General features: G+C 33.3%; 1 protein-coding gene across 1 annotated transcript in view; it reads right to left on the bottom strand.

Moving 5' to 3' along the window:
- Positions 1–363: 363 nt before the first annotated feature.
- Positions 364–15,237, bottom strand: part of LOC126888545 (NADH-ubiquinone oxidoreductase 49 kDa subunit-like) — a 68,216-nt gene continuing 53,342 nt past the window's right edge. Inside the window, exons 8-9 of the mRNA XM_050656891.1 lie at positions 3,611–3,751; positions 364–490 (exon numbers count right to left, since the gene is read on the bottom strand). Of these exons, the coding sequence (XP_050512848.1) occupies positions 453–490; positions 3,611–3,751 (179 nt within the window). The 3' untranslated portion in view covers positions 364–452. The remainder of the gene's footprint in view (positions 491–3,610; positions 3,752–15,237) is intronic.

Below are 15,237 nucleotides of genomic sequence, written 5' to 3'. Positions count from 1 at the left end.
TCATTAATTAAACAATTTTATTTTTATGAACTCGATTTAACTTAAACTAAATGATTTGTAAACTGTATAATTGGTACGTTTTTATTTTATGTTCCTTTATATGCATGATTTTTATGATTTTTGAGGATATCCTGCAGTTTAAAAAGTTGACGTGATAGACAAAATCTGAGGTTAATCTCAGATTCAGACGCCAAAAATTAGTGAAAAACAAGTGTCAGATCTAACTCAACAAAAAATGTGTTCCCCAGTGTTATTAAAAACATTTTTTTTGTTTTTTAATAATACGCGGTAGATGCATATTTATTGTTTATTTTTAAGCAAAATTAATGATATAATATTTCAAAAATTACAAATATTTCTAATTGTTGGAACACGTTTGTAAAACAGGTAAACATACAACAATAATTAAACATATTCACAATTAAAATTTTATTTTACTAGTTAAATGTGCTTCATCTATCTATATCACCAAAGACAACGTCCAAAGTAGCTGAAAAATAAAATCGTGAATTATTTAGTTAACATGTTACAATTTGATATAATATGGTTTAATATTGATAATTTAGGTCAGTGTATTAATCTGTAAATTATATGAAGTCACGAATGAACTTAACATTCCCCATAAATTAATAAGACTTAAAAACGATAATGAGTACAGTGATCTGCAGAGCGCAAATACGACGTAACGAGGTGATCTGTCACAAGCCTTTGAAGTTGAAGCCTATGCGCTATGCAGGGTTATGGCAGGAAGACACATTCTTCGAAAATGCGGAGAAATCGGCCTGACATATTGTCTGTAACTCTAAGCCTGACCAGGTAACAAATATCTCTTATAAGCGAATAACAGGCTTTCTTAGAAGCCTTGATCTGTTGAACTGAATATATCCCAAAGAACGGTAGTTCTCGCCAGTGGCGCACACACCCTCCATGCGACACTATAATATGTATATATTATATACCTACACAAAGTTTTCGATTCTGTCAACTTGACTGAATTGAAAAATGGGCCAAATCCCATCTTAAAATTTAGGAAAAGTCCCGCCAATCCATTTATCAAGATCAAGGGTTTTGATTTTACGGCTCTCCCCATTTGGGATCTGTTTTTCGTTCTCGTCCCTAAAACTCCCAAAAATTTCGAAAATTTAAGTACGACCTCTTCGGCTTCTGATAGTATTAATCATTTAAGTCTGGATCCCGCGTATGAAAAAAAGTTGATTAATAGCAAGCTGAGAATTTGTTAATAGCTTAAGGGTGTCTAGTTGGATAAACTTTGACATATGGGAACACTGGAAAAGGGGCAGTTTTAATTGTGGAACAGGTTAAAAATTTGGAACGGTCAGACCACGAAAACGGCACATTTATTTTGTCCGACAGAACAGACTTAAACTCTCCGAACAGAGATTAAACTCTCATGCAAAAATCAGACTGCTATTTATCACCTGTCATAATTCCTGTCATTTGACATATTCTACATGTTCCACTCATTAAAACGTCCATTTGGTGATAAATGGCAGTCTGATTTTTGCATGAGAGTTTAATCTCTGTTCGGAGAGTTTAAGTCTGTTCTGTCGGACAGAATACATGTGCCGTTTTCGTGGTCTGACCGTTCCAAATTTTTAACCTGTTCCACAAATAAAACTGCCCTTGTTCCAGTGTTCCCATATATCAAAGTTTATCTGACTAGACACCCTTAAGCTATTAACAAATTTTCAGCTTGCTATTAATCAACTTTTTTTTCATACGCGGGATCCAGACCTAATTACCTTTCCAACGAATGTCTAATTTTGAAAATCGGTTATACCATTCGAAAGTTACCGAGCTCAGTAATTTTACTTAAAAAAATTTTAATTTAAAAAAGGAAAATGTTTGTAGGTATTTATGTTTGTATATGTGTGGAAAAGTTACACCGATCTGAATTTTTTTTCTATGGTTCAAAAGGGGGTCGGGGCCGATCCAGAACCGCTTTAGTTTGTAACTTTTGATCACCCATAAGCCGGCTATAGGACTGGGTAGGTACAACAGGGCATATTTTTTGGGTAAATGTATCTTAAGTTCAAAGAGAGACAGGAAAGCAAATATGTATACCAAATCAATAGCGCTTGAGTGCAGCTTTCAAATGGCAACTAAAGTGTAAGGCTGCATCTACATTGGATCCGTATTTCTCCCGATCCGACGTCGGATTGAAAACAAACTCATGGTATTAATGCGTAGTGCCTATACTGGAATGGGAAGCCCGATCCGATAGTGAATCCATCGATAGTACATCAGATCGGGAGAAATACGGTTCCAATATAGGTGTACCCTTAATGGTCAGGTTTGGACATACACACGGCTCATTATAGCCGAAAAACTGAAAAATTGAACATTAAAAATTTTGGTTTTTCGACAATTACTCAAAATTTTCACCTACGAATTGCGCCAATAACTGAGTCTAACGGTGTATATCTCCTATCTAGGAAAATTCGAATTTTTAAGTTACAGGCCTCATAAATATGATCAGATCCATTTCCTATTTGAAAAACGGTTTTTCAAGCTCACTAAATCATATAATATCTACCTCCAGATATCATATGTGACCTTAGGTGCATCAGATACTACATATCAATATTTTTCAAACTCATATTTAGTGATCAAAATCGGTTAAATCGTTTAGAAGTTATCGAACTCCAAAAGTATAATCTCGAACTCAAAAGAAAATATTAATGGTTTATTAGTCTAGTTGTTACGACCCTAAACTTCATCGGGCAATCGGAATTCATTTGGCGGATATCTCAAAATCTTTTTTCATTATATTCCGAATAGAAAAAAAATCTAGTGTATATTCGATGAACACAAAGAATTATATTAAAAAAATATTAAGATGGTTTGGACATGAACTCTGATTGGCCTATCACTAGTTTAGTGTCGTACGCTTAACGCATAATCGAGAAAATTACATTCAAGTTCATACATTGAAGTCATAAAAAACTTTGAAAAACTCCTGATAAAAGAATAAAAAAACCGCTAAATGCGGTAAAAATGAGTGGTGCACAAAATAATCCAGCTGCAAAAGAGCTGATATGATTGTTACGTGGCGCAAGAATGTATTTTCATTTTGATGGAAAATAAAATTATTATTTTATTTTGAAAGATTCTTCCACAATATTTGCTAAGTTTGAAGTGAAACGTGGCACAAAAGATCCTCCAACTGCAAACGGTATCAAAGGTATTCTTTTGTGGCACGTTTTACTTCAAAATTATAAAATGCTATGGAAAAATATTTCAAAATAAAACTATAATTTTATTTTATTTTCCATCAAAATGAAAATATGTACATTTTTGCGCCACTTAATATTCATATCAGCTCTTTTGTAGCTGGAATATTATGTGCGCCACTCATGTTTACGGCGTTTAGCAGTTTTTTAATCATGTGTAGGATATACACAAAAGATCTTTCACTTTGCAGTATGGAAAGGTCTACAAAATCAATCAACTTCTTTGAAATCTACAGTCTACCATGTCCAACCGATCAATACGACGGTTACGGAGAGATATGTAATCCTATATAAACTATATAAATGAGTATTTTTTATCTATTTGCCTTTTAACATATATTATGTAATCTACTTACCTAAAATAGCTACGACGTCTGCCAATAAATGGTTTTTACCCATATAATCCATTCCCGATAAATGGATAAAACTGGGCGAACGAAGTTTGCATCTATAAACTAGGGATGAACCATCAGAAACTAAATAAACACCAAATTCACCTTTAAATAAAAAATGTATTTAACATTATACGGTAATGATGTACAAAATGTGTTTATAGTTGGCTAGTTCAGTACATCATCCAATGATGTAACACCTTTTAATTTGCAGACCAATAGATATTACTGTATATGTTACAGTTTAAGTTGATTATCCAGTTGGAGTTGACTATACCTAGTTCGAGTCAACTCAAACTGCTGCTTTTAGTAAAAGTTGGTTTTAAATATAAAATGAAGACTTGTATTCAACATTTCGTAGTAAAAGAAGACTCCAACTAGAAAAAGTATACTCTTCCCAATGCCATGTAGTAAGAGTTGATTCTTTCACAACATAAACACAAACAACCGATTCTAGAAATAAAATGTTACTGGATATGTTCAAACCGACCTAGTTGAAACAGTCAAAACAAAGAGATGCGCACTCATGAAAAAAGCACGTGAGATTCTACATTTAGTGAATCTATCCAGGAATAGTCAACTCAAACTATCAGTAAGAGTTTATTCTCTTTTCCTTGCGATCTACTCTCACTAACACTAGTTAGGTTAGGAAGAGTCTACTACAAGTACTACAACTCGGAATGGGACGTTTCATCGCCGCCGGTTCATCGCCGCCGTTTCGATGCCGCCGGTTCATCGCCGCCGTTTCGATGCCGCCGGTTCATCGCCAGTCCGTTTCATCGCCGGCCGTTTCATTGCCGGCCGTTTCATCGCCAGTTAGTTAGTTGATCTTGTATTATCGGAGATGACACGACACGACGTTAAATTCAGTTCAAAACTTATGACAAATTAATAGATGAAAAATATTATTATATTAATTTACTGTTCTATTTCTACTTCCCCTAAATTTGATACTAAACAGTATTAAATTTGTAGTGTTAAATTATATTTTATATTATAAAAGTTTAAAAGTCTATTAAAAGATTAAGTATGGCAACGGGAATGGTCATATCTCGCATTTCCTAGAATTCCTAATTAATACTAAAAATAAATAATAAATGTAACTGTCGAAAATTGGTCGAAAATTCGGAAATATATCAGTTAGCGATTAACTGACTGGCGATGAACCGGCGGCATCGAAACGGCCGGCGATGAATCGGCCGGCGATGAACTGGCGGCATCGAAACGGCGGCGATGAACTGGCGGCGATGAAACGTCCTAGACCCACTACAACTAGTAAAAGTTGAGTTAAATTTTTCAAATCAACTCTTACTGCTATTTTTTATATTTTTTATGATTTAAGTTCAGATTTGCATCCTTTTTTTTTATCATTAATGTTTTATCACTTTATCAGAGTTCCATTATTGTTTTTATTGTATTATTATTGTATTGTATTATTTATTGTATTACTATATTGTTTCTGTTTAATTTTGTATTAGGGATAGGATTGTATATTGTTTATTGAAACTGGCTGAATGACTAATGTCTATGCCATTAAATAAAAAAAAACTCTTACCGCTTGTTTTAGTTTGAGTTGACTCGAACTAGTAATAGTCAACTCTAACTGAGAATCAACTTGAACTGTAACATACACATACACAAAATATATAAAAAGCACGTAATAACACTATACTGCTATTTTGGAATATACTGCTATTTAGCAAGAGATTTTAATCAGATTAGATGTATCCGAGATGAAAATAATAAAATACTAATTCACGAAAAGGATGTCAAAAAGAGATGGAGAAAGTATTTTGACAGTTTATTAAATGAAGAATTTGACAGGCCTGTGGAGTTAACGGAGACAGTAACAGCATGGTTACCAGAATAACAAACGAGGAAGTGGCTCAAGCGCTTAAAAAAATAAAGAAAGGAAAAATAGTCGGACCAGATGATATTCCTGGGGAAGTATGGAGAGCATTGGGAGAGACAGGAATAACTTGGCTAGCAGGTCTATTTGATAGAATTATGGAAGTTGGACAAATGCCAGACGAATGGAGAAGCAGTATATTAGTACCTGTCTACAAAAACAAGGGAGACATACAACAATGCACCAACTACAGGGCTATAAAACTACTTAGCCACACCATGAAAATATGGGAGAGAGTAATTGATAGACGGATACGTGAAGAAACCGAAATATCCGATAATCAATTTGGCTTTATGCAGGGCAGATCAACAACAGATGCAATTTTCATTGTAAGGCAACTGATGGAAAAATACAGGAATAAAGAGACCAACGCTCATATGGTATTCATTGATCTTGAGAAAGCATATGATAGAGTTCCTCGAGAGATTCTGTGGTGGGCACTCAATAAGAAAGATTGTGAGAGATATGTATGAGGGAGTAACGACTAGTGTTAGAACAGGTGTGGGAGAGACTGATAAATTTCAGGTGAAAGTAGGATTGCACCAAGGCTCGGTGCTTAGTCCTTATTTATTTTCATTAGTTAAGCGAAATACCACCAGATAACCAGATAACAGCGAAACTACAGGGTAGTATTCCATGGTGCCTAATGTATGCTGATGATGTAGTGTTAATAGGAAATAGTGAAAGAGACTTAGAACAAAAACTGGAACAGTGGAGACAAGCTCTGGAGGAAAAAAGTTTAAAACTTAGTAGGACAAAAACAGAGTATTTGGAATGTTCATTTAAAGATGGAGTTACTACAAATAAAATGGTATCTTTGGATGGTGAAATGATTGTGAAAAGCAATAGTTTTAAGTACCTAGGATCGGCATTACAGAGTAATGGAGAAATAGATGGAGATGTATGCAGTACAATTAAGGCTGGATGGATGAAGTGGAAAGAAGCGAGTGGTGTGTTGTGTGACAGAAAAATGCCAATGAAGCTGAAGGGAAAATTCTATAAAACAGCCATAAGACCGGCTATGATGCACGGAACTGAATTTGGGCAGTAAAAAAGAAAGAGGAACAACGAATGCATGTGACGGAAATGAGAATGCTTAGATAGATGAGTGTAGTGACAAAGAAGGATAAAATTAGAAATGAGTATATTAGGGGAAGTCTAGGTGTGGCACCAATTGATGCCAAAATGAGAGAGCATAGGTTAAGATGGTTTGGTCATGTTCAACGTCGAGACGTTAATCACCCAATACGAAGAATAGCTGAAGTGCCGATTCCTGGAAGGAGTAGGAGAGGAAGACCAAAGAAGACCTGGGGGAGACGATAAGGCAGGACATGTTGGTAAAGGGGATTAACATTGATATGACCCAAGATAGAATTGTGTGGAGAAATGCAATTAGGGAAGCCGACCCCGCATAGGGATAAGGCAAAGAGAATGATGATGAACACTATACTGCTATTTTAATCTAGAAATTTCTCCCATTTCTCCACCCCCGTAGATCCGCACTAGTTCTGATAAAAGCAAAGGATAGGACCCCCTTCCTAGCAAAGGATAGGACCTACTTCTTCTTTCACGTGCCATATCAGACTTATCTGACTTTGGCGATCACCACTGCGAACGCCTCGATCTACTGCAACATGGAACAATTGTCCTGAATCTGAAATCTGAGTCCATTCACGAATGTTTTTTAACCAAGACACTTGTTTTTTCCTACACTTCCACCGCCCTGTATTTAGCCTTTAGGAATCAGTTGTAATATTTTATATTGATTTCCCTCACTATGTGTCCCAGATCCAGATAAGACATTTTCCGGTGTCTAACATCAGTGTCTTTAGCAGTTTTCTCCCTTTGTTGACCCTCCTTAGTAATTCCTCATTAGTTTTTCTTGATGTCCAAGGTGAAGTAGTTCTAAACTGAGATAAAATTATTTCAAAGAAATTATTTCATTTTCACAAAAGTAGTTTTAGTCGTTGCTATTCTGCATTTTATTTCTATGTCTTGATCTAGTGGGTCCGTTTTAAAAAAGGATTTAAATATCGTTCCACGTTCTCGAAAAAGCTATGCTGAAAAATCATGTGCTCAAGTTCTTTAACCCTTCTTCTTCTTCTTCTTCTTCTTAACTCAGGCGAGACTCGTTAGTCTCTGGCACTTGGTCATAAGACCTATGTACCAAACCCTGTTCTTCTCCTTACACTTTAATAAGTCCTGTGGCCTCAACGAAGGCCAACAGTTTTCTTATTGGTAGTTTTAAGATCTCTTCTGGTTCAAACCTCATTTGACCAGTGAAGTTCTGCCTTACATCACCTAGCACACTGCAATAGCATAGTATGTGTATGGCAGTTTCTTCTTCCATTTCGCACTTTCTGCACCATGGTTCATTCACCTTACCTAGTTTGTATAGGTGATTTCTTAAACGACAATGTCCAGTCACCATTTCAGTGACCGTTTTGATCTTTAACCCTTAAAACTACCCCTAAATTAAAACATTGAATATGTATGATTTAGTTTTTGGGCCATAACTACTTCAGTTTTGAAGCTATCACAACTTATAAAAAACAATTTTGAAGGTAATTAAAAGAGCTACAACTTTTTTCTTCATAATATGTAGTGAAAACCTTTTATTTTGAAACGGTTAAGGGTTAAAGGGCTCGACAGGGACTGTGGTTGCGCTACCGCGCGCTTTTTAATCAGTCATATCTTCATCACCTATTTTTTTTATTATTACACTTTTTTACGTATCTTTCCTTATTTTTGAGATATTATGAAAAAAAGGTGTTTTTTTTAAATTCGAAAATTTTTTTTTCTTAAAATCATAATTTAATAAAAAAATATGTGTTCTGAAGCAGCGAAACTGCTAGAATCCATCAATCTTTTTGAAGTAATACAAGATACTGCATGGAAGTCAACTCCAGATGATAAAAAAATTACCACCCATGATCATAACATTCCTTTACAAATTAAAGAAATTTTAAATGAAAAAAGAAGAGCTAGAGCCAAATGGCAGCGGTCAAAGAATCCCCGGGATAAAACACAATTAAATCGGTTAACACATCAACTGCGTACAGCTTTAATCCAGGCCCGTAATGAGACTTTTAAATATTACATCTCCAACCTAACACCTAATGACCATTCATTATGGCAAGCGACCAAAAAATTCAGGAGACCAATAGCATCTATTCCACCAATTAGAAAATCGGATCTAAGCTGGGCAAAAACTGATGAAGAAAAATCAAACACATTAGCACAACACCTCGCCCAGGTATTTAGTCTACATACAGAAGTCAATGCTGAAGATGAAGAAGTATACACATTTCTCGACGCTCCTTGTCAATTATCACTACCACTGAAACCATGTACACCAACAGAGATCTGGAAGGCGATAAATAAAATAAACCCTCATAAGGCTCCAGGTTATGACTTAATTAATGGTGATGTACTAAAGCATTTGCCTAGAAAAGCGATAGTCCTGCTAACTATTGTATATAACAGCATGATAAGACTGTGTCACTTTCCTATTCAATGGAAATACGCACAAATAATTATGATTGCGAAACCGGGCAAACCGCCTACAGAACTCTCCTCCTATCGTCCTATAAGCCTTCTACCAATAATGTCAAAAATTTTCGAAAGACTTCTTTTAGTCCGAATTATCGAAAGAATAAACATAAATAACATAATACCTGACCATCAATTTGGCTTTCGACAGAACTACTCAACAATACAACAGTGCCATAGGATTGTAAATTATATAAAAGAAACTTTAGAGGGAAAGAAAATGTGTGCCGCAGTATTCCTTGATGTGGAAAAGGCATTTGATAAGGTGTGGCATAAAGGCCTGTTGTATAAAGTGAAAAAGAATATGCCTAATGAAATATATATATATATATATATATATATATATATATATATATATATGTATATGTATATGTATATATATATATGTATATATATATATATATATATATATATATATATATATATATATATATATATATATATATATATATATATAATTAAGAAGACAATGAGTCTTTGCTGACAGTAAATGTACAGTTTTTGGTTATTGGGTTATGCAGCAATTGATAAGTGTACTCTTTTAAGTCTTTATTCCGAGCTTTCGTTCATGATTATGAACATCGTCAGGGTGCTACAATTATATTATATATGTGAAACAATATGAAAATATGTATATAAAATTATATGTACTTACAACTTATTGAGGATATTTCAAATAGGTGGTCATTAAAATGAGAATTGTACTTATTAAAATGGTCATGTAATGTCTCGATAAAACAAAATTATTCAAATAAAAATTTTATAATTTAGTTCAACTTCAAAATCGACGAAATATAAAATGACACTTGGACATTCATGACATGGCATTATTTGAAATATCTAACAAAAATTTTTTAAAGATGATCAATTTAGTAAACGACCAATAGGGTCAATGATAATTAAGAAAGTATTTTTTAAATTTTATAAATTACTGTTGAAATTATAAATTAAGGTAAAATTTAAAAAAATTAGTAAGATTTTTTGATCAAGTTTAATTAGAAGTTTTAAATTATTTATATAAAAGTAATTTATAAAGTTGTTGACAAAAATTAATTTATACAAAAGTAATTTATAATGTTGTTGACAAGTCAGAGTATCTAGAAGAGGAATTAGGAGATAACTCACGATTATCTAAAAATAGTAGATAAGAAAACATTTCATTTAGGTGGCCTATATCAGTACGATGATTCATCGAATTTGGATTTTTATTTATGTGAACCATTTCCAAAAAAAGCCGCTTTGAAGTATGTGACTCACGGTCTAATATTTTAGCGTTATTGTAATCAATTCGATGATTATTATTTAAAACATGTTCACCCAATGCACTTCTGTCAGGGTACAATCTGCAGTCTGACTTATGTGAAGTTATTCTGTCTTTTAATCTTCTTGATGTTTGACCAATATATATTTGATTACAATCAAAACAAGGAAGACTGTAGACTGTACCAGTTTTAGAAAGCATTGAAGTCTTATCTTTGACGTTTGAAAAAACCTTATTGACTGTGAGAGTCGTCTTAAATGCAAGTTTGATGTTTTCGAAAGACTTAAAAAGTCTAGTAAACTTCGGTGCAATATCGCTAATATATGGTAAGGTCATATAAGTTACGTTAGTAACGGGAGTCGCGTTGGTTTGCGAGTTGTCTGCATCAAAATTGTTATTAACATTTGTTGGTTGAATGTTAATTGTATTAAACAGTAATTTCTTCAACAAAGACTCTGGATAACCGTTTTCCAAAAAAAGTTGATACAATATTTTTAAATTTTTTGAGTGAAAAGAAACATCGCTGATTTTTAAAACGCGGTTTTTCATGGATTTAATTAAATTGATTTTCATAACGTGTTTATGGTATGAACAGACTTTTGGTACACCTATGGGTAGTACAATTTCCCCTATCTTAGCTGATTATGTTATGGATTATATTTTAGATTTTGTGTTACGTGTGTTACCCTTCAAATTATTTTTCATCAAAAGATATGTAGATGACATTCTACTTTGCTTGCCTACTAATGAACTTGATAATTTGTTATTCTATTTTAACAGCTTTAACCATCATATACAATTTACTCTTGAAAAAGAGGACATATTGAGTTCTGTACCTTTTTTGGACACTAGAGTTATACGTAAAAATAACATTTTATTAGTGGATTGGTATCGTAAACCACTTAGTTCAGGCAGATATCTAAATTATAGTTCATACCATAAACACGTTATGAAAATCAATTTAATTAAATCCATGAAAAACCGCGTTTTAAAAATCAGCGATGTTTCTTTTCACTCAAAAAATTTAAAAATATTGTATCAACTTTTTTTGGAAAACGGTTATCCAGAGTCTTTGTTGAAGAAATTACTGTTTAATACAATTAACATTCAACCAACAAATGTTAATAACAATTTTGATGCAGACAACTCGCAAACTAACGCGACTCCCGTTACTAACGTAACTTATATGACCTTACCATATATTAGCGATATTGCACCGAAGTTTACTAGACTTTTTAAGTCTTTCGAAAACATCAAACTTGCATTTAAGACGACTCTCACAGTCAATAAGGTTTTTTCAAACGTCAAAGATAAGACTTCAATGCTTTCTAAAACTGGTACAGTCTACAGTCTTCCTTGTTTTGATTGTAATCAAATATATATTGGTCAAACATCAAGAAGATTAAAAGACAGAATAACTTCACATAAGTCAGACTGCAGATTGTACCCTGACAGAAGTGCATTGGGTGAACATGTTTTAAATAATAATCATCGAATTGATTACAATAACGCTAAAATATTAGACCGTGAGTCACATACTTCAAAGCGGTTTTTTTTGGAAATGGTTCACATAAATAAAAATCCAAATTCGATGAATCATCGTACTGATATAGGCCACCTAAATGAAATGTTTTCTTATCTACTATTTTTAGATAATCGTGAGTTATCTCCTAATTCCTCTTCTAGATACTCTGACTTGTCAACAACTTTATAAATTACTTTTATATAAATAATTTAAAACTTCTAATTAAACTTGATCAAAAAATCTTACTAATTTTTTTAAATTTTACCTTAATTTATAATTTCAACAGTAATTTATAAAATTTAAAAAATACTTTCTTAATTATCATTGACCCTATTGGTCGTTTACTAAATTGATCATCTTTAAAAAATTTTTGTTAGATATTTCAAATAATGCCATGTCATGAATGTCCAAGTGTCATTTTATATTTCGTCGATTTTGAAGTTGAACTAAATTATACAATTTTTATTTGAATAATTTTGTTTTATCGAGACATTACATGACCATTTTAATAAGTACAATTCTCATTTTAATGACCACCTATTTGAAATATCCTCAATAAGTTGTAAGTACATATAATTTTATATACATATTTTCATATTGTTTCACATATATAATATAATTGTAGCACCCTGACGATGTTCATAATCATGAACGAAAGCTCGGAATAAAGACTTAAAAGAGTACACTTATCAATTGCTGCATAACCCAATAACCAAAAACTGTATATATATATATATATATATATATATATATATATATATATATATATATATATATATATATATATATATATATATATATATAGACCGGTCACTCTAGTATAGAGTATAGGTCGCTCAGGTTCATGAGCTCTTTTAATCCATTTCATGCGGTGGATTGGTCCGCATAATTCCTCTTCATTATCCTTTATAGATTTTCGTGTTTTTTTGCTTTTTCTGTAATCTGTTTCCATTCTTTCCTATTCTGTATTTTTTCTCTCCAGCCTGTAATTTCCATATTGGATATATCCTCTCGCAGTTGGTCTTCCCATTTTATTTTCGGTCTTCCTCTAGGTCTGTTTATTACTGGCGTCCAATTTGTTATCTGCCTAATTAGTGCATCTGCTTCTCTTCGTTGGATGTGGCCAAACCATTTTAACCTTTGTGCTTTAATGAATCTCACTATATCTTCTCCTTCCATTAGATTTCTTATTTCGTGATTCATCAGAATTCGTATTTCTCCTTGATCTGTTTTGATTGGGCCATGTATTCTTCTAATAATTTTTCTTTCTATTATTCTCAGTTTTTCTTCATCTTTTTTTGTAAGGCACATTGCTTCTGCTCCATAAGTGATGACTGGTCTAATTGCCGCTCTATATATCTTTGTCTTTGTTTTCTTGCTTAGGTTTTTATCTTTAAGTAACTTGTGGTATTTCCAGAATGCCCTATTCCCTGCTTTAACTCTTTCATTTATCTCTATGCTTCTTCTGTTTTGACCATCTACTATCACTCCTAAGTATTTAAAGCAGTCAACCCTTTGGAATACATTATCACTTATTCTTATCTCTTTTATTCTATTTACTTGGTCTTGATTTCTCGTACTTATTAAGTATTTTGTTTTTTTCTGATTAATTATTAACCCCCTGATTTTTGCCTCTCTTGTCAATGTTAGCAGTGCATCTTCTAGACTTCTCTTGTCACGGGCTATCAACCCTAGGTCGTCTGCATACCCTATTATTTGTGTAGAACTTTGGATTATTGTCTTTTTTGTTAGTCCTGTGTTTCTAATTACTCCCTCCAAGGCTATATTAAAGAGCGTTGTCGATAGGCTGTCACCTTGTCTTACCCCGTGTTCTATGTTGATATTCTTCGTTTCACCATCCACTGTTTTGACCTTTGCTGTTGTGTCCATCATTGTCATTCTGGTCAATCTTATTAATTTTGCAGGTATATTCATATTTTTCATATAATGAAATATACCTGATATTAAAATCATATCTGAGCGAGCGATTTTTCCAAATCAAAGTAAATACCTCACTTTCCAAATATCATCCTATACAATCCGGAGTACCTCAAGGTAGTGTCCTCGGTCCCTTCCTTTATCTCCTTTACACTGCTGATATACCTGCTGATGATGACATTACTATGGCCACATTTGCCGACGATACAGGAATCCTTACATCAGACGATAACCCAGATAGAGCTTCTAATAAACTGCAAAACTATTTAAATTCACTTCAAACATGGTTAACAAAATGGAAGACTAAAGTAACCGGTGAAAAGTCTTCACAAATTACGTTCACAACAAGAAGGATCGACTGTCCACAGGTTCATATTAACAACATTCCTATCCCCTTAAAATCAGATGTCAAGTACCTGGGACTCCATTTGGACCGAAAGCTGACATGGAAGAACCATATCAAAACCAAGAAAGCTCAACTAAATTTAAAAGTCAGACAAATGTATTGGCTGCTAGGTAAAAGATCCCAGTTGTCATTAGAAAACAAAGTATTATTATACAAAATTATACTAAAGCCGATATGGAGTTATGGTATAGAGTTATGGGGCTGCAGCAAACCGAGCAACACTAAAATACTGCAAACTTTTCAATCAAAGACGCTGCGCATGATAGCGAATGCACCATGGTACATTTCCAATATAACTATCCCTAATAACCTTGGGATACCATTCATCGAAGATGTTATTAAACTACAGGCAAACAAAGCCCAAGAAAGAAATTTCGCCCATGAAAGTCAAACTATTCAACAACTCTACCAGCCGCCACTTGTGGGAAGAAGACTGAAAAGGACATGGCCAGAGGACCTAACTGATTAGGTGTATTGGAGAACCATCGATGGATGGTGCCCAAAGCATGCCAGGATTCAAGACTTTGCTACTATTTGCTAAATACTCTGTGTTGTAATTGGAGTAGATTGTAAATTTGCACTTAATAAAATGAAAAAAAAAAATATTAAAGTTGATTCTATACGGAATACCATTAATTTTAATTTTGGTGGAAATGGCACTTATGAAATCCATTGATGTAAAAAAAACCATTAGATGTTCCTCCATTTTTCATTACAGCTCACTCATTTTACGTACAAAAGAGTTTTAACAGTGCTCATTTAAAGCTTATTTTAAGCACTATAAAATCCTTTCTCATTAGCATGCATAAAATTTATTCGCTCTCCGCTAGATTGCATTGAATACATCGATTAAATTTCACACAAAATAAAAAACAGCTTTGATCTTCAATATCTCGCATAATACTAACACTCTTTAAACAACCAATTTGTTCATTTTGTTACCTGCTATAATTTTGTTCATTATAATATCGTTAAAATGCATATTTTTGGAGATATTTGC

Source organism: Diabrotica virgifera, chromosome 7, assembly GCF_917563875.1.
Source record: "Diabrotica virgifera virgifera chromosome 7, PGI_DIABVI_V3a".
NCBI lineage: Eukaryota > Metazoa > Arthropoda > Insecta > Coleoptera > Chrysomelidae > Diabrotica > Diabrotica virgifera.
Note: the sequence above shows the minus strand (reverse complement) of the source record. Positions and strands in the feature narration are given on the sequence as shown.